Source organism: Mastigoproctus giganteus, chromosome 1 (genome assembly GCF_048544385.1).
Source record: "Mastigoproctus giganteus isolate SK-2022 chromosome 1, ASM4854438v1, whole genome shotgun sequence".
In the NCBI taxonomy this organism is placed as follows: Eukaryota; Metazoa; Arthropoda; class Arachnida; order Uropygi; family Thelyphonidae; genus Mastigoproctus; species Mastigoproctus giganteus.
Window position 1 is genome coordinate 221,753,687 of NC_143575.1, and position 23,480 is coordinate 221,777,166.

The following is a 23,480-nucleotide window of genomic DNA, read 5'->3' on the forward strand; positions in this document are numbered from 1 at the left end:
AAATTACTAATCAGGTTGTTTAAACATGATTTTCCCTTTACAAAACCATGCTATTTTTCCTTTATAATTTCATTTGTTTGATCATATACAGTAAACCCCCGCTATTTGCAATATCTGTTTTCGCGTATTTGCATTCGCTGATTTAATATAAAATGAAACCTTAAAAAAAATGTGAATTTTAAACCGCCGTGAACATTTTCCACCATAAAAAAACATGGGCATAGCTAAAATTATCTTTCCCATTCAAAACAGTGCTCAGTGGGTAGGGGCAGAGAAGTGACAAAATTGCGAGCGTGGATGTTTCTCGCTAATCCTTGTTCAGTATGTGTTATGCGCTTATCATGGAAGGTTTCGTCGTTTGCTTTTAATTTATATGTTTATAAATTGAATAAATTTATCAATTTATAAATTGATATGCTTACAAAAGTGATAAATCTACCGTTTTGCAGTGTAAAACAGACTTTTTTGAGTGTGTTAACGGAAGAAAGTGACTTTATTGTGGACAAATTCTTTCTAACCCATACAAAAATATGGCTACGAATAACAAGGGAAATGTGAAAAGATCAAAGAAGGTGATGACATTAGCGAATAAAATTGAGTTGTTAGACAAAATTTCTAATGGTGAAAGTGTCTCCTCAGTGGCAAAACATTATAAAATCAATGAGTCAATGGTACGATCATTCAAGAAATCGGAAGAAAAAATTCGCCGTAGTGTCCGTGAAAACGCGCTAATTGGTTCAAAAATTTGCTCTGTAACTCGTGATGTTAAATTAGAAAAAATGGAAAAAGCTTTAAATCTGTGGATAGAAGAACTCAAAATAAAATTCCCTTAAGTTCACTCATCATTCGTGAAAAGGCAAAACTCCTTTATCAACACTTTAGTGAAACTGGTAATAGCACTGGCGGGATAAGTTTTTTTTGCTAGCAAAGGTGCTGGTTTGAAAGATTTGTTTGAAATTTCTAATAAATATTACATTTAATATTAAATTTTTTCTTATTTTCATTTCGATGCCTTATGCTTGCATTTCACTATGTACTGTCTATGTACATAGTCATATTATGAAGGTACATACATAGACAAAATTTTAGACTAGTTTTTCTTATATATTTCATACTTTGGAACGGAACCCCTTTATTACAAATACAAATAACTCAGTATTTGTGTTTTTGGTATTCGCGACATTTCTCAGGAACGTAACTCCCGCTATTCGCGGGGGTTTACTGTAATCATATAATGTTTAAATGATCATATAATGTAGTCTTTGTCATTGCATCCATGATTTTCTCTTCCACAGAAGTCAGCGTAACTGTTTCATTCAAGCCTGATAATTCCTCTTCCAATGCACAGTATAGTGGTTTCTTTACTTGTCTCATTTGTGAAGGTCTGGGTTGGAGTAGCATTGGAAACCGGAGGAATTCTCAAAGGCCTCTTCATCTTAGGCTCTAGTAGTGAAAATAGCTAGGGGTGCCAGAAGTCCCATATATATATATATATATATATATATATATATATATATATATATATATATATATATATATATATATGGGATTGTCCCCTATTTCACTTCTTATTTTAATGTCCCATAAGTCAGATAAAAATATGATTTTATTGTCTTAAATGAAATTTTACTGTATTGTTACAGCTTTTCATTCATTATTCCATTCAAAACTATTTACTGTGCATTTTTTGCATGTATTTGTGCAAGCCTCAAAGCAGACAGTGAATTTGTCCATGCATCACGGTTCATATGTAATGTAATTCTCATTATGTAACTGTATTACAAGTATTACAGTGAGCTGTTGACTTTATTTCCAGGATAATTTAATAATTAATAGACACTATAAAATCTTCTTCTTCTTTGTCCCCGCCTTCTTCCCACGTTCATATGGGGTTGGCATTCCCTTCCTTAATTCTCCTCCTCCATTCCTTTCTAACCAGGGCTTCCTCTCTCCTCCATCCTCTCTCTTTCAAATCCTCTGCCACCTTGTCCTTCCATCTCAGCTTAGGCCTCCCCCTCTTCCCTATCACCTCCAGCTTTTCACACCTCTTCCCTACATACTCCTCACTTCTTCGTTCCACATGACCAAGCCACCTCAACCTAGCTTCCTGTATTTTTTAACTCAGAGGCCTCACCTTAACCGTACCTCTAATGTAGTCATTTCTTAACCTGTCCTTCCTCGTCACACCACACATCCATCTTAGCATCCTCATCTCCGCCACTTCCATCTTCTTCTCCTGGGCCCTTGTAATCGCCCATATCTCAGCACCGTACATCAATGCGGATCTAACTACAGTTTTATACACTCTTCCCTTCATTCTACAATTAATTTTCTTATCACACAGCACCCCATTCATCTTTCTCCAGTTCAGCCATCCACATTGCACTCTGTGCTGTATTTCTGCACTCAATCCTCCATCCCTCTCAACGATCAATCCCAGATACTTAAATTTCGAAACAGATGTTAGCTTTTCCTCCTGCAGTTTTATAGAATTCTCAGCTTCTCCATTCAATACCATATATTCTGTCTTTGTTCTACTTATCCTCATGCCTCTATCTTCCAACGCTTTCCTCCAGTCCTCCAATTTCTTCTCTGCCTTTCCTTGGGATGATTCGCACAGTACAATATCATCCGCAAACAGCATACTCCATGGTGCTCTGCTCTTCACTTCTCTCACCAACACATCCATTACCAGATCAAACAGATATGGACTGAGAGCTGATCCCTGGTGCAGTCCAACTTCTACAGAGAACCCCTCAGTCATACCTACACTGCTCTTAACCTGAGTCACCACTCCTTCGTACATATCCTTCACAAACCTTACATACTTTTCCGATGTACCCTTCTCCCTCATACATCTCATACCTCTTGTCTGGGCACTCTATCATATGCTTTTTCCAGATCTATAAACACCATGTGCAATTTTACTTGCATCTCCCTGTATCTTTCCATCACCTGCCTTAAAGCAAAGACTGCATCTGTTGCTCCTCTTCCCGACATGAAATCAAACTGTTCCTCTCCTATTTCCGTCTCCTGCCTTAACCTTCCTTCCACAATTCTTTCCCAGATCTTCATCGAATGAGACATTAACTTTATTCCCCTGTAGTTCCCACATTCCTGCACATCACCCTTTCTTTTAAAGATTGGCACAAGTATACTTTCCCTCCACTCATTGGGTATCCTCTCCTGCTGCCACAGTTTTTCCATCAAGTCCCATAGGATATCGATCCCTTCTTCTTCCAGACTACTCTATACCTCTGGTATCTGATCAGCACCTACTGCTTTCCCTCTCTTCATTTTTCTGAGTGCGCTTTCCACTTCTTTCCTGCTTATGCCTTCCACTACTCTCACATTCATTACTCCATCCTCGCATAGTGCTCTTTGGTTTTCCTCATTTAATAGCTTCTTAAAATAGCCTTTCCACCTTTCCTTAATCTTCTCCGGGCCCTGTATAACCACTCCCCTTTCATCTTTTATCTGTTTTATTGATGAGAAGTCCTTCGATGCCTTATCTCTCGCTTTGGCTATTCTCATCGGTTGCCTATCTCTCTCTTTCCTTTCCAGTTCCCCATAGGCCTCGTCCACTATCCTCGCCTTTGCTATTGCCACAGCCCTTTTTGCCTCCTTATTTGCTATTGTATATGCTGCTTTATCTTCCTGGTTACCTGTTACATCCCATCTTTTCTTCATCTCCTTTTGTTTTATCCCGATTGCACTTCCTCATTCCACCACCAAGCCTCCTTTCCCTCCAGCGTCCCCTTTCCTGATGTTTTCTCCAACAAGTCTTCACCAACTTTCCTTAAGAAACAACTATTTGTTTTCCACCACTCTTGCACATCTTCTGGTAACTTTATTCCTTTTAGCACCTTTTCCCTGAACTCCTTTCTCAAACCATCCTCTTTCAATCTCCACCACTTTATCCCTTTCTTCCCTCTGTCCTGAATATTTCCTACTTTTGTCCACTGCTACCTCCCAATCGGCCACAAGCAATCTATGTTGTGCAGACACACTTTCTCCATTTATCACCTTGCTGTTCCTCATTTCCTTTAGATATAGTCAATATAAAGGCACATGATATAGTTAATCTGGCTTGTCCTTTCCCCACTCCTTTTTGTTGTCAGCTGGCTTTCTTTCTTTTCGAAGTAGGTGAAGTATTTTATTTTATAGAAGACTCTCTATGAAATAAAATACCAAAATGAGAAAATGCACTTCAATGATAATTATTCTAAAGAGTGGAATTTTATTACACTGGTGTGCAAAACTTAAGGACCAATCAGGTTTCCACTTGTAGCTTCTCATAGGAGTGGCCTGGATATGGGAAAAGCATACCAAAGGAATCTCATGAGGTACAGAAATGATGAAAGAAACAACACTGACACAACAACAGAAACAAAATGGTACAGAGGGACTTTATTCAGAAATGGCAACATAGCACTGGCTGCCATGAAACTGATGCATCACTGCCAAAGATGGAACAAAGGGAAGAAGTAGTGGTCCTCAGTAGGAGATATTGCCACCCCTAATGTTGATGCAGGCTTTGCACTGCTTGTCCATACTTAAAACAATGCTGTTGATAAGTTTGTGTCTTAACATCATACATTCCTCTGTCAGCACCATCTTCAGCTGGTGAACATTTTCTGGTGGGTGTGGACGTGTCACTAGGTGTCTCCCCAGAGCGTCCCATATGTGTTTGATGGGATTTAGATCGGAGAAAACGGGCAGGCCAATCCATACGAACAATGTCCTCACTTTCCAAAAGCATATCAACAGCTGAAGTGCGATGGAGTGTGGCGTTATCATCTATAAACACGAACTCGGAGCCAATGGCACCTTGGAACAGATGCACATGGGTAAGGATTACCTCAGTACTGCCTTCCAGTATCTGGAGTTGTGTACATCCATCCAAGATAACACCTCCCCAGATGAGAACACCTCGATCGCCATATCAATCCCTTTCAGTGATGTTTGCAGAATGGTGGTGTGCCAACCTCTCGCCAGATTAGCCGACGTCCAGAATCGCTGCTGAAACTGAATCTACTCTCATCAGTAAAGGGTACCTTACCCCATTGCACTGCTGTCCTGTCCTTGTGTTCGATGCATCACTGTAAACGATGTGTCCGATGGGCAGGTGTTAAAAAAGGGACACAGCGTACTGGTCGTCGGGCAAACAGTCCACCTTTGTGGAGTCGCCTAGCCACAGTAAACCGCAATATCCTGCATCCTGTGCAACTGGTTTGCAGTGGATCTTGCTGTCTGGTGTCAGTCCATCTTGGCCTATAGGAGTGTATAGCAGTCATCATCGGGCATTGTTTTTCATGGACGACCATCACTGGTGCTTTGAACAGCTGTACCTGTCATTCTGAAGGCCGACCATGCACTTTAGATTATGCTATGGACGATACTGAACTCTGCAGCCACACTCCTTGCACTTTGAGCTTCCCAATTATTCGACCGCATGTAAAGTCATCCAAATGTTGCCTACTGGCCATTTCGTTGTCTGTAACACTGTATGAAACCAATCGAACATCTGTAATAATTGTGCTCACCATTCAGTAATTTGCACATAACTGCTGCTTTTATCTGTTTATGTGATCCTCTTATCATGATTCAAATTTTTGTATGAGCACCAGCTTTCTACTGAACGGCTACAGTTATGAAAATCGCCACAGGCTGTTTAGTTTGATTTTGTAGTTGTAACCTTTAGAAATAGTGTTGGTCCTTAAGTTTTGCACACCGGTGTACAAAAGGGAAGATGCAGAATATAAGGTCTGCAGGCATAGGTTCAGTATTATAGATGGTGGACAATAAGATTTGTGCAAAACATTAATGCACAGAAACGTAAATTAAACATTTCATCTGGTAAACTGTTGACAGCTATTTTTTAAAGCCAAACACTGACAGTGAAACCAGAGTGATTACAGCTGAAGTAACAATGGCTTTTTATACTGTAAAACACCATTGGTCCTTTCATCCAACCGATTGTAGCAGTAATCTTTGTTCTACTATATTTTTGGAATCTACAGTTGCTAATAGGTTTTCAAGCACTAGAACTATCATTTGATCATTTACACGGTTTGTACTGAAAATCTTAAAGAATTCTGTGACTTTGTATATACAAGTTCATGTATACACAAGTATACATTGAACCTGTATACTTGTGTATACATCAATGCTAGGAGTTTGGTAAATAAATTTGATGAATTTGAGGTATTGCTCAGAGATATTGTTGGGATATCAGAGACGTGGTGTCACACAGATATAAGGAATGCAGAACTGGAATTTGGGGAGTATGTGTACAGAAAGAATAGACAGGATAGGAATGGAGGAAGGGGTTATGCTGTTAGTTAAGAAATACATAAAATCCAAGGAAGTGAAGCCATTCGACAACCCACGTCAGTGCAGTGTCGAGTCAGTTTGGTGTGACATAAGCATTGGCAGATCAAAATTGAGAGTAGAAGTGTGTTATAGGCCTAATTACTTTGATGAGTATAATAACAAACTGTACAGGGAAATAGAGTGGGCCAGTAAATCAGAGTCTTATAATGGGATATTTTAATTTCCCAGATATTGACTGGAATTTGTGGGTTGGTTACTCACACACCAGCAAGGATTTTGTGGATCATCTTCAGTTATAGCTCGGACACAGCATGGTTTTGTTAAGGGAAAGTCTTGCCTGACCAATTTGATTGGATACTATGATGTGGTCACAAAGAAACTGGATGCAGGGAATAACTTTGATATCATATATTTGGATCTCAGAAAGGCTTTTTATACCCTTGCACATGGAAGACTGCTGCACAAATTTGAGCAGTGTGGCATTGGAGGCAAATTGCTGTAATGGATGAATGAATGGTTGAGTGAGACAAGACAGTGGTAATCAATGGACACTGCTCATCGTGGACTAATGTTATTAGTGGAGTCCCTCAGGGTTGAGTGTTGGGTCCATTGTTGTTTTCTGTATTTATAAATGATATTGATGATGGTATATCAAGCTTAATGTCCAAGTTTGCATACGATACGAAGGTTGGCAGGGTTGTTAAGGACACTAATGACAGTATGCTGCTGCAACAGGATCTAGAAAAGTTGAGCAGATGAGCTGAGAGGTGGCAAATGAAGTTTAACATTGACAAATGTAAAGTACTATATATGGGAAGCAGTAACGTATCAACTCTGTGGTACTACACTGAGACAGTGGTAGAGAACGAAAAGGACCTGGGGGTAATTGTGCAGGCAGATATGAAGTTTTCTGAGCAGTGTAGATGGTCTGCAAGAGTAGCTCATGGTGTCTTGTCAATGATATGCAGGAGTTTTTCTAGCAGGGATAAGAAGGTGATTATCCCCTTGTATAAGGCAATGATCAGACCACACGTTGAGTACTGGATACATGGCTGGAGGCCTCATTTTAAGAAGGATGTAGAGCTCTTGGAACGAGTACAGAGAAGGGCAACAAGATTAGTGAATGAAACCAAGGGTTGCTCTTACGAAGAAAGGCTGAAGTTTTGCAAATTACAGTGTCTGGAGACTAGGCACCTGCGAGGTGATCTGATTGAGGTGTATAAAGCCTTGAATGGTTTGAGCATGCTGAGTGCTGTTGGGATTCTTCCTCTTGCTCAGAATAATCACCTTGAGAAGGCATAAATTCAAATTGAGGAAAGACAGATGTAGAATAGATTAGTGGAAGTTTGCCTTTAGCCAGCGGGTAGTTGGTTGGTGGAACAGGCTTCCATCCTTTGTTATGGAAGTTGATAGCCTAAATAAATTTAAAACTGAGCTGGACAGGTATTTGGAACGAACGGAGGGGTGAAATGGGTGCGTTTTTTTTTTTTTTTTTTTTTTTTTTTGCTGATGCTGCATAAGCTTGCTTTCTTGCATCATATGCCTCTACTAATGCTAATATCAAAATTATTCTTTGCATCCAGTTTCTTTGTGGCTACATCATAGTATCCAATCAGACTGGTCAGACAAGACTTCCCCTTAACAAACCCATGCTGTGTCCAAGCTATAACTGAAATCTTTTCTAGATGATCCTGCATTGCTTCTTTAACCAATACCTCCATTAATTTCCCTGGAACAGAAGTTAAACAGCAGGTCTGTAATTACTTGTGTCGCCCTTTGATCCTCCTTTGTGAATTGGGGTCACATTAGTACACATCTCCAGTCCATGGGTACCTCCCCTGAGTCCAAAGAAGCTCTCATAATTATGGCTAAGTTTGCTTACTTCCTTTGCAGCCTTCTTTAATATAACTGGATTGATTCCATCTACCCCAGGTGCCTTTCTTATGTTTATCATCAACAATTTCTCCTCCACTTGACTCTCAGTTATTACAAGATTATCTAGCTTACTGCCAGAGTTTAATACACCTCTGGCATTCCCCTCACCCTGAATAACTCCTCATGTGTGAATGTAGATGCAAAATATTCATTTAGTTTGTTAACTACCTGATTAGGATCATGAACAGTTGAACCATCAATATCAAGTCCCCTTTCCTCCAGAGTTTACATAAGTAAAGAACTCTGCTGTTTAACCTCTGATTAAGTTGTAGTATAGAAATACACTACAGTAAGTCCTCGCTGCTCATCGTAATTATGTTCCAAGAACTACAATGATCAACAGAGTCAATCAACCCCTGTATGTATTGACTTCCGCACAATATATATGAGTAATGACATTAAAAATAAAATAAATAAATAAGATAAATATGAAATAGTCATTAGAGGCAGTAAAATCCACATCCTCCACATGATACCCAATATATTACTTAAATTACATATTAAAAAATTAATACAAATGCCCGTAGTATGGAAAAACTGTGGGGTAAAAAATTAACATAAACATAACAATTAATCTTAATAGGGAGGGAAGAGAAGGGATAACAAGACAGAAACTGTAGCCGAAAGCCTCCAAATAATTTAGAATATAATTTAAATCCAATTCAAACAAATCCATTTTTAAAATTTAAAATATAGGACCAATTGTATAACAATTTAGTCGCACCCTCCTAGTAAGGTACCGGTTCCGAGAAACGTGAAATCTCACCAAAAGAGACTAATCAAACTACTAAAAAAATAAAATAAAAATAGACTGACCATTATACCCCTTATCGACAGAGGACCACGAGGCCAATAATGGTCATGGAATCACTGCATTTCAATCGCTAGACAAATCATTGCATAGGCGAACCAAAAATAGACTGACCTATTTTTATTTTATTTTGTTTTAGTAGTTTGATTAGTCTCTTTTGGTGATACATCACATTTCTCAGAACTGGTACCTTACTAGGGGGGGTGCCGCTAAATTGTTATACAATTGGTCCTATATTTTAAATTTTAAAAATGGATTTATTTGAATTGGATTTAAATTATATTCTAAATTATTTGGAGGCTTTTGGCTACAGTTTCTGTCTTGTTATCCCTTCTCTTCCCCCCATTACGATTAATTGTTATGTTTATGTTAATTTTCACTCTACATTTTTGCCATACTATGGGCATTTGTATTAATTTTTTAATACATAATTTCAATAATATATATATATACACAGTCAATTCCAGTTATTTGGAACTAGTGCATTTTGACCTGATTAAGTGGCTGCCCCAATTATGCGAAGTTTCACGTAAATAGTTAAAAATACAATGGACCCCTGCTTTGCAATTGATTTTCTGTACGATTAAATCACGTTACGATGGACTTGCCATAGTAAATTTCCATTCACTATGCGATATGTAGTAAGTGCTGGTCATTGTGAACTGAATTTTAATTCTATTAAATAGCAATTCTAATTAGCAAAATTAGGAGGAAAATTATCCACAGGCTATAAAACTAAAGATATATCAAGCACAAATTTACACTTTATTACCTTACCAATAAAAACATTAAATGATACGTGAAAATCGTTTAGGTTAGCAAAATAAAAAAAATTTACGCTTATGTGCATAGCTTAATTAATACCTACTGTTATTAATGTTATTAATGTAATTAATACCTACATACTATCTAGTTGATATTTCTGTTCACTAACATTTGTGGGTGGGGTTAAAATTTAAAACAATAAAAAAGATAAGCAATCAATAACAAAGAACATGGCACACACACACACAAATCACAAGTGAGAACGGAGTAACAAGTTATGAAGCTTAAAAAATAGGAATGAAGAGAAGATTCTGAAAATTTGTTTTTTATATGATTGGAGATTTCGTGGAAGGGGAAACACATTTCACCATAACGTGAAACCCCACAGAATTCCAGCTATCAGCAAATTGAATAAGGTCGAGTTTAGTATCCTTTTATAGTAGATTGCACTAACAGAAAAGCCAATAAACAGGGGACTGCTAATTGTTTTTATTGACCTCCAGAAATTCAAACGAACCATGTGGTATGGTTGGAGATTACAATCGTAGGGTAATCTCGAGTGCTGCAGTCTCCTGCCCCAATTAAATGACATGTTGTAACCTTGGCTATTTTCTCGATTGGGTTCTGTTCTTTAAGATTTGGCCCAAATAAACAGCTGCCCCAATTAACCAGTGGCCCAAATAACCAGAATCCTCTATATATATATATATAGCACAAAATATATGTTCCAAAGGCATACAAATAAATAATTTATGTTGGTAAAAAGCAGATATTCTTTAACATCACATTGATCTTTTTTTCTTTTTTTTTTTAAATAAACCATAAAAACATTACTAAGGAGAAAGACAATTGGCAATCTGACACTCTCCTCACTCCATGCATGGAATTAGGAGAGGTTCAAGCTGTCTTGTCTCCACTCCATATAATTCTTGATCCCAAGTCACCAATTGGTTTTCTCCTTAGAATAAGCTATGTAAGCTATAAATAAACAAAAAGTTACTGGTTTATTTCTGCACTGGTGTATTATTATTAAGGAGTTTATTAAGGAGTCAGATACTGTGGCCTCGTTTTTCTAGAAAGAACTGATTTTCAAGAAATTGCATCCAATAAATGTAAGACAATGCATACACTTCCAAAGGATTGTTTCATCTACATTAAAAACTAACTGGGGACAAATATCTCCCTTTTTCTTTCACAGTGCAAAAAGTTCACTAGTTTCCTCTTTTATATTAATTTCATTAATAAGAAAGAAGTGTATGAAAACAACTGAAGATTCTTTCAGCATTTTTAAATTATTCTTGAAAAAATAAATGATTGAAAATAACATTAAGATTTAGATTTCATGGGAAACCACAGTGTAACATCCTTTTCCAGCTATATTAACATTAAGATTGCAATGAAATTTATAAGAAATTTTGAAAAATTCATCATTAGAAATTGCACTTAATTTCTCAATACACAAAGCAGAGCTGATTTAACAGATGGGAAATATAACAGACCATATTGTGCACATGATCAAGTGGTAGCAAATTAGTGAAGCAGCAAACAGCAAGGACTTTCTGTATTTTTCAATTTATTTTTTATTTATTATTATTATTTTAATATGACCATCTGACATCCTACCAATTCCAAGATACTCCAAAGGTCAAGTTCCAAGGTTCAAAAGTATAGTAATTGTATCACTTCAAAGCTTGAATAAATGATTGGGAGTTTATGATGCTTTCTGAATTAACGTGCATTAGCCAAAAGTAAATATAAATATTAAAGAGTTTTTTTATTTTATTTTTTTTTTATTTCAGTTTTCTGAGATACAGGATAAGTTAGCAGCCACAGATATTATGAATGCAGAGCTTAAAAATCGTATTGAAGACTTGGAATATGAATTGACCAAGACAAAACTACGTGAAGAGAAGCTGGATACTCATTTATCTGAGGCCCTTCAGAAATTAAAATCATACAATTTAACAGAAAGTGGAGAAGGGAGACCTCTTGTTAGTGCTGTTACTCATGCAAAGGTATGGTTATATTTATATGCTTTCACTTTTTAATATACAATCAAACCTCGATATAGCACTCCTTATAGTGGGGTTGTTTTTTTTTTTTTTTTGTTTTTTTTTTCTTTTTTTGTCTGGTGGCACCAGGGGTCTCCACCAACTCTGCATCATTTCCTATATAATGAACTTCCTGCATTTATTACAGCTTTAAACAGATATTTTTTAGAACATTGTTATTGTGAATGTATTTTGGTATTATATTAAATATCAAGTTTAGAAGTAACTCTTTTCTTTATTTTCATTAAAATTAAATCAGTACTACTGACCTTCCCAAAATAAAGGGCAGTGTTGAATGTTACTGAAAAGAAAGAAGCATGCAGTTACAAAGAAAAATACCCTGGTGACAGCCAGCAAATGATTGCAGACCATTTTTCTGCTGTGTGTATGGTAAATCAATAAGTTGGCACTGTGTTGAAGCCTCTTAGTGAACAAAAGAAATGGCTGAATAAGAAAAAGTGAATCAGTGAAATGGCTTAAGGGACCAAAACATGAAAAGCTGAAGGATACATTAGTTATTTAGATTGGACAGGTTAATGCAAGAAATGGAACAGTAATTGATGAAGTAATTAAGGAGCAAGAGAATTAATGGGAGTACAAATGGGAATTGGAGATTTTGTGCGCAGCAGTGGTTGGTTGCATTATTTTAAGATATGGAGAAACAGCTGTGGAGAAACAGATATGGAGAAACAGCTGAGGTTGACAAGGAATCAATGGAATGATATCATCAAAGAATTTGGATAGTTTTTGAAAAATACAATCAACGAGGCATTTGTAACATGGATGAAACAGCTTTCCTTTATAGAATGCAACCAGACAAATCAATATCTAGTGGCTATGAAAAGGTGTGAAAAAATGAAAGCAAGAATTACCCTTGCATTCTGTAAAAATGGAGACAGGAGTTGAGAAAGGGACTGTTACTGTCCCTTTCTCAACCCATCAGTTTACATGAATTATAGACATAATAGTAAAGCATGGATGACTGCAGTAGAATTTTGTGAGTGGCTGCAAAATTTCAACCAGGAAATGAGAATTAAAAACTGCAATGTGCTTTTGCTTTTAGATAATGCTCCTTGTCACAAAGCAGTGGATCTTAGTAATTTAGCAGTCGAGTTCCTACCTCCTAATTGCACAGTTTTCCTACAGCTTTTCCACAGTTTTCCTTCTTGATGTTGGAATCATTAAAAATTTTAAGGCACATTATAGGTGACACCCGGTGAAGAAGATAGTGTAAATTGTATTGATGTCTAACGGCACCAGGGGTTTCCCCCACCTCCGCATTGCTTTCAATGTAGGTGTACCAGTTCACTGGGAAGGTCAAAGATTTAAAAGTGTATGGATTTTGTATAAGTGTAATGTGGTGTATCGTTGTTCATATGGCCATTTAGCCGCTGGACCCCTACTGAGACCCAACGTTGCCCACACTTGTCCCTGTGGAGGCAGACCAGGTACACAGTAGTATGAAGCTTTACTCTGGCAGATCCTGCCACCTAGTTTCCTGAGATTTCAGCGGCTAGGGCCTATGTAAAAAAATAATAATAATAATAATGCAACACGCAGCGATTTTCGAGGTAAGACGCTAAAGAGATTATTAGAGGCCAAAAGGGCATGTGTGACTTGATTTGAACAATTAAAATTTTGGTAGTGTGGAGCATACGCTATGATGTTTAATCAGAGTGGGAAGGAGACTGAAGGCTGGGGGGAAAAGTCCGAAATATGTGGTCAATAGAGAAGACGACCCCAGAGAAGGTCAGTGGGGCATGCCCATGCCCCTTCAGGAGGAAAAGAGGGGTGGGCAAGGGGGACAGGAAAAGAGCAAAGCCGTCCCCTCTCTCCCCGCCCAGGAAGAGGAGTAAAATCCCTGTGCAAGTGAGCACAGGTGTAGGATCTCCTTATGGCATCGGCAGCAAAGCTGCGTGTAGTCACAGTAGTTGAAGTGTCCAGGCCGTGAAAGTTCGTCATTCCTGTGACAGTCCTGACCTGTCTAGTAGTTAGCATATCCATTTTTGTGCAGGCGAAGCACGAGCAGGTATCCTCACACACGTCAGTCATATTTCCACGTCCCTATCAGGTAGGTCGTTGTACTAAGAGTCCGTGAGGTCCCTCCTTATTGAAGTTTCTTATATTCAGCAGTTGTGTTTTGCACTGGAGAGGTAAGCAGCTCTTGCACGAGTTTCTCCTTATTATTGTAGTTCCCTGTGAATAGCAATTTGTGTTCTGCACCAGGTAAACAACTCCTACGCGAATTTGGTTAGTGCCTTGTACTCTTTGCATGAATCTAGTAGGTGCGACTCGAGATGTCTTGGGAAGTACATGGTTGCTGCCGTAAGTCTGTAGCATAGGTCTTCATAGTTGGTACATTCATACATTGTGTGTCCAGGTCTCTGGCTCCCCACAGGAGCAGCATAGATCCTCTATAATTCTGAAAGATGCTAACTTTGCATTGAATGCTCCGTGGCCTGTCACCAAATAGGTTGTGAAGAGGCTGGGTTTAAACCAGGGTAGGGGGCTTGGGGTACACCCTGTCTATGGTGGGCAGAAATTTCTTTGTAATTTCGCCTTTGGTTGTGGCAGTCCATCAATCCTACCATACCTGCTGTAAGTGCCTTTGTAGTCTGATTTTTTTCTTCTTTCTGATTCGCAGCTGTGTTTACTGTAAAGCCAAGGAAGGTGCAGGGTTGTCCTTTTGCAATGCTGTGAGTGATGCCACAGCGAATAGCCTCTTAAGTCCAGGGGGAAAGCCCCTGCTAATACCTGTAGGGCGGAAGTGCTGGTGGTACAGCAGGCATGGGTAATGGTTAGCATTAGCATTAGTAGAGGCATTTGATGCAAGAAAGCAAGCTTATGCAGCATTAGCCAAAAAAAAAAAAAAAAAAACCCACTTCCACTTCACCCCTCTGTTCGTTCAAAATACCTGTCCAGCTGAGCCTTAAACTTATTTAGGCTATCAACCTCCACCACAAGGGATGGCAGTCTGTTCCACCAACCAACCACCCGCTGGCTAAAGGCAAATTTCCGCACGTCTATCCTACATCTGTCTTTCCTCAATTTGAATTTATGCCCTCTCAGGTGATTTTTCTGAGCTAGAGGAAGAATCCCATCAGCATTGAGCATGCTTAAACCATTCAAGGCTTTATACACCTCTATCAGATCACCTCGCTGGTGCCTAGTCTCCAGACACTGTAATTTGCAAAACTTAAGCCTTTCTTCGTAAGAGCACCCCTTTGTTCCATTCACTAATCTTGTTGCCCTTCTCTGTACTCGTTCCAGCAGCTCTACATCCTTCTTGAAATGAGGCCTCCAGACCTGTATACAGTACTCTAGGTGTGGCCTGACCATTGCCTTGTACAATGGAATAATCACCTCCTTATCCCTGCTGGAAAAATTCCTGTATATCATTGACAATACTCCATGAGCTACTCTTGCAGCCCGTCTGCACTGCTCAGAGAACTTCATATCTGCCTGCACAATCACCCCCAAGTCCCTTTCATTCTCTACCACTGTCAGTGTAGTACCACAGAGTTGATACGTTGCTCTGGGGTTGCTGTTTCCCATGTGTAGTACTTTACATTTGTCAATGTTAAACTTCATTTGCCACCTCTCAGCCCATCTGCTCAACCTTTCCAGATCCTGTTGCAGCAGTGTAGTGTCAGTAGTGTCCTTGACAACCCTGCCAACCTTTGTATCATCTGCAAACTTGGACATTAAGCTTGATATACCATCATCAATATCATTTATAAATACAGAAAACAATAATGGACCCAACACTGAGCCCTGAGGGACACCACTAATAACATTAGTCCACGATGAGCAGTGTCCATTGATTACCACTCTCTGTCTTCTCCCACTCAACCACCCCTTTATCCATAGCAGCAATTTGCCTCCAATGTCACACTGCTCCAATTTGTGTAGCAGTCTTCCATGTGCAACAGTATCAAAAGCCTTTCTAAGATCCAAGTATATAATATCAAAGTTATTCCCTGCATCCAGTTCTTTTGTGAAGTTATTCCCTGCATCCAGTTCTTTTGCATCATAGTACCCAATCAAGTTGGTCAGGCAAGACTTTCCCTTAACAAAACCATGCCGTGTCTGAGCTATAACTGAAGTCTTGTCTAAATGATCCTGCAGTGCTTCTTTAACCAGTGCCTCCATTAATTTTCCTGGAACAGAAGTTAAGCTCACAGGTCTATAGTTACTTGTGTCAGCCTTTGATCCTCCTTTGTGAATTGGGGTCACATTTGCACATTTCCAGTCTATGGGTACCTCCCCTGAGTCCAAGGAAGCTCTCATAATTATGGCTAAGGGTTTGCTTACTTCCTTTGCTGCCTCCTTTAATATAACTGGATAGATCCCATCCACACCGGGTGCCTTTCTTGTGTTTATCTTCAACAGTTTCTCCTCCACTTTACTCCCAGTTATTTCAAGATTCTGTAGCTTACTGCTAGAGTTGAATACACCTTTGGCATTCCCCTTGCTGAATAACTCCTCATGTGTGAATGTCGATGCAAAATATTCATTTAGTTTGTTAGCTACCTGAGCCGGATCATCAACAGTTGACCCATCAATATCAAGTGGACCAATCTGATTCATCCCCTTCCTTCTAGAGTTTACATAAGTAAAGAACTCTTTGCTGTTTTTCTTTGCATCCCTTGCCAAGGATTTCTCGTAATCTGCCTTCGCCTGCCTAACCTCCTTTGTAACTTGGTTGCATATCAACTTGTATCTATCATAGGCTTCTGTGTCATGTGTTAATTTGTAAGTATCCCATGCATTTTTCTTCTCTGCCATATGCCTCATTAGTTCATCTGACATCCATTTTGGCCTAAACCTTGAACAATATTTCTTAGTTGGTATGTAAAGCCTAGTAGCTTCCAAGATACGTTCTTTGAATGCTTCCCATTTTGAATTTGCTGTTGGTAACATCATCAGTTGGTCCCACTGTATAGAATTTAAATACTGTCTCAGTCCATCGTAGTCGCCTTTACGGAAGCAATAACCCTTCCCTTTACCCCTAATGGTAGTTACCTCTTTCAGTAAATCCCACTTCAGCACACTGTGATCACTGCCACCTAGTGGTTCATTTATCTGCAGATTCTTAATGCATGAAGAATCACTGCTGATAATCAAATCAAGAGTATTACTCCCTCTAGTTGCCTCCTGAACATGCTGATGTAGAAAACAATCATCCAATAAATCCACAAAAGCCCTGCTAGTGTGTGAGTAACCAGCCCCCAAATTCCAGTCAATATCTGGGAAATTAAAATCTCCCATTATAAGACACTCTGATTTACTAGCCCACTCTATTTCCCTGTACAGTTCCTTATTATACTCATCAGAGTCATTAGGCCTATAGCACACTCCTACTCTCAATTTTGATCTCCCAATGCTTATGTCACACCAAACTGACTCAACACTGCACTGTCCAGCGATGTCGACTGGCTTCACTTCCTTGGTTTTTATGTGTTTCTTAACTAATAGCATAACCCCTCCCCCCTTCCTATCCTGTCTATCCTTTCTGTAGACGTACTCCCCAAATTGCAGTTCTGCATCCCTTATATCTGTGTGACACCACGTCTCTGATATCCCAACAATATCTGCCTTTGATGTTTTGAGCAATACCTCAAATTCATCAAATTTATTTACTAAACTCCTAGCATTGGTGTACACGCAAGTATACCTGCACCTGTTTCTATTCTTAGCTACCCTAACACAACCCATGTGTTTATTTGTACCGCAATGGCTCCCAGCAGTCTCTGAAATACCATGCATCTTGTTTTTCAGGCTTCTGCTCATTCTAATAGAAGCAGTGCAAGAATCTCTTTCACCTCTGCCAGTGGCTACTGTCAATCTATTGGTCTTTGTCTCCCCCCAAGCTAGCAGTTTTCCGACCCACCTAACACTGCCTCGATAGCATCAGCAAATATTCTTGCACCCTTTCTATTTAAGTGTATCCCATCCCTGTAGAAGCAATCTCTCCTGTTAACAAGTACAGTCCAGGCTGAAAAAAATTCTACCCCTTGAGCCTTGCACAATCTTTCCAGGGCCGAATTGATCGACAAGGCTCTCATCATATACTCCCTCCTATCGTGTCTGGGCAGAATTGCAGACACTTTCAAATTCAACCCTAATTCTCGGCTTTTGTTCAACAGTGACCTGTACTTGTTAAGTAATTCTGCCGGTCTCCTACTCTTAATATTATTAGTGCCAACGTGTACAACTATATCACCTTTTGTGCCCTTAAAAGATGATATTCGCTCTACAATGTCTACAACGTGGTTAGCAGTACTGTCCGTTGAATGGCATCCAGTGTCCGTCGATTTACGGCGGTTACTGCTTTTTGAAACCAGGCTGGAGAGGTGTAGGTTACTGCTGGTAGGAAGGTTGTTTTATAATACAGTGACAGGGTGTGTTTGTTGAGCCCCCCCCACTCTCGTCTTGTGATTATGGCCAATAGTGCAGAGTATTTCTTAATCTTTGCTCTGATATATGTTAGGTGGTACTTGAATGGTAGTTTAAAGTCAAGCATAAGGCAGAGGTGTTTAGTTGGTCCACCAGTTTGATAGTCTTATTTTCCACTTTGATTTGTGATGGCCTGTGTAGATCTAGTGTTCCTTTGAGCAAAATCAAGGAAGTTTTGGTCGGTGATATCTTCAGTAGATGAGTCTGTCCACTCCTGAAGTATCTTCAGGGCCTGGTTTGCCTTGTCCTCCAGTTGGGCCCTGCTGTCTGCAGCAACCGTCAAGATTAAGTCATCCGTGAAGGCCTGGGAGTGAACTTCGCCCAGGTCCATGGCCAGGAACTCATCAAAGACCATGTTCCACAGGAGCGGGTCAAGAACAGACCCCTGGGGCAGCCCATGTGATGCTTATTGTCCTCTGTGAAAGATATGATTTGATAGTCTGGTAGAGGTTTTCTGGCATGTGGGCCCGCCGTAGTCTCGCCAGGACGCTCGGCCACCAAATGGTGATGAACCCCAGCAAAATCAATTGATATGACAAGAAAGTATTTGCTGCCACATGTGGTTGCGGAGTTAAGTAGATTTCTTAGGGCTTCCACAGTACATGATTGTGGTTTAAAGCCAAATTGGGTTACCATGTCAAGTCCAGCTGTTTGGTAGTGTTGGCTAATTCTTGTGTATAGCAGTCTCTCAAGCAGTTTACTTATAACTGGTAGCAGCGCAATCGGTCGATAAGATTTCGGTGAGTCGGATGGCTTTGCCGGATTTTTCAAGACAAGTTTTACATTCGCTTGCTTCTATTGTCTTGGGAAGGTGCTAGATTCAAGGCAGCGGTTATATAGATTGAGTAGTAGTTCCGGTGCGATTTCCGTTACCTTTTTAATAATTTCCAGCTCCGGTAAGTCTGGGCCTGGACATTTATTGTTTCATATGAGGGTTGAATCCTGTCAGTGTCAGAGTTCCTCCAAGGTAAAAGGTGGTTCACATCAGTTTGTAGTATATTCATTGTTCTCAGCACAGATTTGCAGTTGTTCTGGTAAGGTCAGGATGGGTGGTTCCGGGAAGGTAGTGTCCAGTATATTGTTTATTGATTGGTGCCATGTGGTACCAATCCTTGTTGTCATGATGTCTTCCCCTCTGGGGGAGGCGCCTCCGTAGCCAGGTGGGCAGGAGCAGCAGTGAGTAACACACGCTTCTTGATTAGACCGGGGTTCGAGCCTGTGACCACCAAATACGGAGGATGCGGAAAGGTCAGGGAATGACTACCGCATATCCCCAGAGCAATATGGCCTTAGTTGCTAATGCTCCTAAAAACCAAATAACAACAACAACCCCTCTGGGGAGCTTGTTTGTTGCTATCTTGTACACCACTCCCCAGAGTTAAGCATTTCCAGTTGTGCCTACAAATGTCTCCCAAGCCTTATGCTTGCTTTTGGTTATTAGGTTTGTGTAGAAGAAGATAGTACAGAGCATCAACAGTGATTGTTCACCTGAATTGTCCTTGAAAGATGCATTGAATATGATCAAAATTTCAAGGGATGAAGTTTTTCCGCAAACAATAAGTAACAGTTGGACTCATGCTGGGCTTGTTGTAAAAGTTCGTTTTGATGAAGTAGAAGATGATGCTATCCAGGAGTTGCGAATAGCCATGAATGATCTTCCAATTGTGAGTGCATCTATGTTGCCTTAAAAATTTCTTGCAGTTGACTAAGAAGAACCTGCTTTGGAGAAATGACACTGGGAAATTGTGGAATTAATACAAAAGAAATGAGCTTTCGTTTAACAGTGATAGTGAAAATAAGATGGAAGTTTGTGAAAAAGTGAATACTAAGAAGGCTAAGGTATGTCTTCAAAAAATTCATTGATTCTTTGAAAAGAACTCTGACAACAAAGACGTAATGAAACATTTTGTAGCTGTGGACATTTTCTATAAGTGAAATTGATTTCAAAAAAGAAAATTCAGACAAAACTGGATAAGTATTTTTTTTTTAAATTAATTTTAATATATATATATATTTTAATTTTAATTTATTTATTTACATTGTAAAATCCTGTAATGGACAACTCACTTTTTTTTTTTTTTTTCAATATGGTAGATTTTATTTCTTGTAATTATTATTAACCTTTACTTCGTGTATCCAGGTTATCCCTAAATATTTTTCTGTCTGCATTATACGTATTTTTTATATATCGTTCATATCTACAAATATATTTCAATATTCCCTTTTCCTCTAGAGAAAATAATGTTATAATTCTTCAATTTCTTAATGCCAAAATAATTACTATATGTAGTTCTTATTGTTTGAAGTACCTCGATTTAGCACCACCCTCTATTTGGTTGTAATTAGCAAACAAATGGTGAAGCTCAGTTGAGGCTCAACTGTAAATTATATAAGTATTACGCAATTTTGTTCTTTGACCAACAGTATAACTACTGTTGATAAAGGAAAAAATTAAAACATGCATGTAAGTTAGTGCATAAAAGTATCATTTCTATATGCAGTGAAATTCTTAATGAAGCAGACTAAGTATTGTAAAGTGGCATCGTTATTTCAACATCTCATGCTGTGAAATCCAATGGATTGTCTAGTCATGCACGTTGAATAAATCTTTCCAAAGTACCGAGGGTTACTGTTAACTTATTCTCAGTTGAGTGCCATCACCTTAGATGGGCCTGATCACCAATAAAGGGATAACTATCCCTTTATTGGTGACCAGGTAGGCACTGAGAGTTATGAAATTATTTCACAATATGAGAGATGTCAAAAGATGTACTTATCAAACTTAAAGCATTTAAGGCCTTGGGTTAACATGTGCATAAAAAGCATAATTTCTGTGTATAGTTAAATTTATAAAGAAGCAAACTATGTATTGCAAAGTGGATCTTTACTGCAACATCTCATATTGTGACTTCAAATTTGAAGTGCAAACATAAAATGCTTTTCCTGATAAGTACATATCTCTCATATTGTGAAAATATTTCATAACTGGGTTGTTCTTGCACCCTGTATGCCACCCAACTTACTGATGAAGGAACAACCATCGCTGAAACAATACCATCTTGATTGTAGCACTCAGCTGATTGATATACCATTAAGGCACAAAACAACCAACCATCACACAGCATCCTTAAAACTGTGGTCAGAATGATAAACATTAATTTTCTCCCACATCTGCATTCATACAGTGAGTGCTGCCGCTGTCAATACCAAAATCACAATCAGGTAGGCAACTTTGCAATCACTGGTAGAATACAGACTGTGCAAGGAATATTAGAGCTTGGAACTGATTACATAAATTTTCCTCATTGATTGCAATAGATTCAAAGATGAAAGAATGAATCAGACAGAAGGCCAAATGAGAAAGAATTTTCGTTTAAATTTGCCATTACCATTAACAAAGATATAAATAAAAAGAATTCTGACCCTGAATGGTAAACATCATCAAGTTCCTTCACTGGAGGAGTAACGATTTGTCCTCTCCTGCAAGATAGCAGAGGCACTTGTTGAAACTTTCTCTGCAGTATCGGCTATTATTGCATGGAAGTAAACTCATATGATTCACATTTCAGCATATTAAATCTTGTGCAGTGGTACAAGATTAATTTTGCTACTACAGCACATCCCGTTCATCTAATCAGTCTTTTATGTTAATAGAACTTAAACAGTCCTTACATAACTCTTTTAGCGGTGCTGCTTGTACAGATGCTTCTGCTCTATCATACTTTAGCATCTTACCAAGAAAATCAACCTCCCTTGTTGATCTTATGCAACTGAATCTTTAGAGAAAACATATCCACTCTCTTGCACCATTCAGTTGTGTTAATCTTCCCAAAATCAGGAAAAAACTCCTCCTTGCTAAATAATTATAGACCAATCCCCCTTACCAACTTCTCCAGCAAGACTGCGTTTCTAAGATGCACATAAGTCTGTAGACTTAGGTGGATCTTAGAAACACAGAACATCTTGATTGACCATCAGTCGGTCCAGCTTTTGAAAGAACTGATTTTTATCTGTTCTTTTCACACGATTCATTTTTATTAATTTTCAAAGTTTTATTAAAATAAAATTTTTAGATGCTTAATAAATTTTAAAATACTTTGTAGTATGTTTTTTTTTTAATATTAACCCCTTCATGGATTATCCCGATATATCTCGTTTTTAGTTTTAAATGTTGTTTAGAACTTCACGAAATATCTCGGGATACAATAATACCTGAAGCAAACAATAATACCTCCAAATTTAGGACCAAAACGAGTTTTCTTGGGATTTTCTTACGACTGGCTTTCGTTTCACTTATATTGTACAGCAATGTCAGAACAGTAGCACGTGTTCCTGTGCCGCTAGTAAGCAAAATATAATTGCCTTCCTAAATTTCAGAATACTGAACCCACCAAAATAATTCACAAAAACAATATCGAAAAATATTTCGGCACCCTCTTATACTGCAGCCCATAAACAATGCTTACCTCGTGTGTACTTGTGGCGGCCGTGTGTCAGAATGTAGTTAGTTTACGATTACTGCTTGTGGCGGGAGGATACTGCTTGATTTTTTAAATTTATTTATATAATGAGTAATGAAGACTTTTTTCTTTGCCTTTCTTTTAGCTCAAACGCTAATTTATTTAAAAAATCTGTATAATTTGCACACTTTTTGGCGTACACAAGATAACTCGGGATAGCCTAAATGGGTTAATTTCTCCCATGTATTTTCTACAAAAAAATTAATAAATAACACAAAAAACTATACAATAAGTATTTGCATGATGCATACTTTTAATCTGTAAAATAAAAAAAGTTGATCCGTTATGGCACATTTTCTGGAAAAAAATGTTCAGGGAAGGGGGTTAAACCTTACATTGCCATAGGCTGTGATTCCAAACTTTTAGGCAGGGGTCTAAAAGTTTGGAATCACATAGAAAGACCACTGGTGATAAATAAACAGGAATGTTAGACTCTGCAAAATGGATACCAAATACCTGAGAAAAAATCTGCTGCCATTCACTTCTGCACAATGACATGCGCTACACCCTGACCCTGAACTTTGAATAAAAAATCTGATTCTGGTTTCTAATACTACAGTTTTCTGGGCTTATAAAAAATAATCTGATTCTGGTTTCTAATGC

At 38.6% G+C, this 23,480-nt stretch overlaps 1 protein-coding gene across 6 annotated transcripts in view; it reads left to right on the plus strand.

Annotated features, from left to right (window-relative positions):
* Bre1 (E3 ubiquitin-protein ligase Bre1) overlaps positions 1–23,480 on the plus strand; it is a 415,493-nt gene that overhangs the window by 129,012 nt on the left and 263,001 nt on the right. For all 6 annotated transcript variants that reach the window (XM_090376128.1, XM_090376101.1, XM_090376124.1 and 3 more), the window contains one exon: positions 11,647–11,862. In XM_090376128.1, coding sequence (XP_090232254.1) covers positions 11,647–11,862 — 216 coding nt within the window. The remainder of the gene's footprint in view (positions 1–11,646; positions 11,863–23,480) is intronic.